This window comes from Centruroides sculpturatus, unplaced genomic scaffold (genome assembly GCF_000671375.1).
Source record: "Centruroides sculpturatus isolate CEXI.00-Female unplaced genomic scaffold, Cexi_2.0 scaffold190, whole genome shotgun sequence".
Lineage (NCBI taxonomy): Eukaryota > Metazoa > Arthropoda > Arachnida > Scorpiones > Buthidae > Centruroides > Centruroides sculpturatus.
In genome coordinates this window covers 608594-611169 of record NW_019384543.1, presented here as the reverse complement: position 1 = coordinate 611169, position 2576 = coordinate 608594, and the positions used below count along the sequence as shown (strand labels likewise).

The 2576-nt window shown below is 33.4% G+C and overlaps 1 protein-coding gene across 2 annotated transcripts in view; it reads left to right on the top strand.

Annotated features, from left to right (window-relative positions):
- Positions 1 to 1849: 1849 nt before the first annotated feature.
- LOC111623432 (snRNA-activating protein complex subunit 5-like) overlaps positions 1850 to 2576 on the top strand; it is a 21784-nt gene continuing 21057 nt past the window's right edge. The window contains exons 1-2 of one of the 2 annotated variants that reach the window (XM_023366006.1): positions 1850 to 1951; positions 2029 to 2162. In XM_023366006.1, the coding sequence (XP_023221774.1) occupies positions 2043 to 2162 (120 nt within the window). In that variant the 5' untranslated portion in view covers positions 1850 to 1951; positions 2029 to 2042. Of the gene's footprint in view, positions 1952 to 2004; positions 2163 to 2576 lie in introns of both variants that reach the window. The other variant, XM_023366007.1, reaches the window with a different exon arrangement.

Below are 2576 nucleotides of genomic sequence, written 5' to 3'. Positions count from 1 at the left end.
TATTGCACACATATACAAATATACATCTATATATAATTGTGTGTAGTTTGTTGGTGTTAGCAGTATGTTAATACGAAAAGTCGCGGATTTTCCATTAGGTCCACTATGTCAGGGCTTGGATGCGTAAGAATTTGAGGTACAAAAGTTTTAAATAATAACAATAGAATAACGAAAAACAATTTTATGCACAAACAATTAATAAAAGAATTAATGCAAATTAAAAGCTTAAGTAGGTACAAAATAAGACATTAGCTGAACAACGTTAAGATATGAGTATAATGGTGGTAGTGCTAATGACAGATTTTCAATAAAAGTACTCATTGCTCATTTGACCAGTGGCGTAGCGTGGGTGTCAGTCGCCAGGGACGGAGGAAAATTTCGTACCCCCTTATTTAGGTATCTCAATTTAAAAGACTAGATTTCAGTTTTGTCACAGAACAAGCAATAAAAAATTCCGTGCTAGTGCAGCGACCTGTTTAAAATAGCTCTATTGGATATTGGAGGCGTACATGAATACGAATGAATCATACAAGCTAAAAAAAGGGAGGTCAACAGGTCGCGCAGGATATCGTCGGACGAAATTAGTAGTTCACACGGACGGTGAGTCGATTCCCGGACTGTCCGGACGATGGCACTAACGTAGGCGCGACGCAAATTTAGATTAGAATGGTTCAAATTTTTACAACATATTATTATTATTTATTATGAAATTTTGCCTCCCCTAAAAGGTAATTTTGCCGCCCCCACTACGCTACGCCACTGCTTTCGACCATAAAAAATCTGTAAAAATTAGAATTATTGCAGAATTAAAATTATAAAATCGAATCATTCGATGCAAAAGGGCACTGTTAAGGAATTAACTTACCGCTCTGGGAGTCGAAATCAAACTCGGGATTCCGCTTCCAGATATTTTTTTATGGGGAGTTAGTTTCTCATCACTTGACCGTTCCCATTACGGGCCTGGCCAATCCCACGATGGGTATGAAAGGAAAGCTCTCTTAATGACCAAAAACGGAAAGAGCTAAAAATGCAAAAAGCCACATCGTAGATTACATTTTTATTTACTATATTACAAGAGAACGTTTATATTTTGTTTGCAATTTTAAACATTCTATTACTATAACGTGAGCAATGATGGAATCCTCAAATGCACATTTTAGATAAAACATAAAGATGGTCAAGAAAGGTAAATCATGTATTATAAAGTAATAGCGAGGTTGCGGCCGAAGTTTTCACCTCTAAAACGTGAACGTCGAACGTCGAGCACCGCTATCTTGTAAGTGGCGCTCGACGTTTGGCGTTTCAGAAATGAAAACTTCGGCCGCAACCTCGCTAATAAACAAACAAAATTTAGATAAATGACGTCTATTCCGATTTCATTTGAACTTGGTAATTAATAATGCCATATTCTAGAGACAAATCTTTTACAAAAAAAAGCAAGAGAAGACCGAGTGAGTTAAAGCCGGTAAGAATAAAGCCGACAACTTTTGTATTTCTTATTCCAATAAGCTTACGCTTTCTTAAAACAAGGAATTTACAATAGGAATTTTAAAACTTCTAACAGTAAATCGTATCAGAGTAAATTTGTTCCGAGCACCGTCACCTAAATTTTGATATAATACCACAATTCTTATACTTCTTAATACACGCGCGCCCTCTGGAAGTCAATTTCAAATATTCTCTGATTTACAATACTATATATAGAATTAATTTTTGTTTTATTTTAAAATGACTTATATTAATATTAACGTTACATTAATATATATATACGCTATATCCGAAATTAGTGAACAATAATTGCGTATTATTTGCGTAAAAAAAGAATAAAAATTAAATTTTATTGTCATCAGATGGCACTAGTTACCCAATTCGTCGTCAAGATTACGATTAGGAAGAAAGAAGCGGATGTTTTGTATGAAAGATGGAAATTTGTGAAGAGATAGTTAACTAGGTAACACCAGATTAGTATTTTATAAATCAAAGTTATTAAATGTGTAATTATAGATTCTTTGTTGTTTTTTATTATAGATTTCCATACAAAAATGGAACATAAATTTAATGAGAAAGCGTCTGTAGCAAATGAACTTAAATATTTGAAAGAAGAAGAAGAACTATTAATGAATCTCATTGCGGAGTTCAAAAGCCAACTGAATCGATTGAAGGTAACTCATTTATACGATATCAAAATAATTTATGAAGGAACAATTTGAAAAATGTTGTCTAAGATTTCTTCACAAATAAGTGAGCTTATATGTGAAGAAATCTTAGAATAACTCCTTACTCAAAAATCTTAGAATAAGGCCTTATTCTAAGATTTTTTTGTTTATTTTCTGTTAACGGTACGCCGGTTGTAACTTTAATTCGATGCATGATACAGTCCTCTGCGTCACTTCGCTAAGACTATTGCATTTAACTAGCCTGTGTGACTGTGCCAGCTTTGAGTGTTCGTGGAGTACTTGATGATATATAGCAGTTGTGGGCAAATGCGGCTCTTGCTGAAAGTGTTAATTTCTGCTTTTTATTATTATTTTTACAATTTTATTTCCACAATTTTGTAAAAATATGTTTATTTTTTT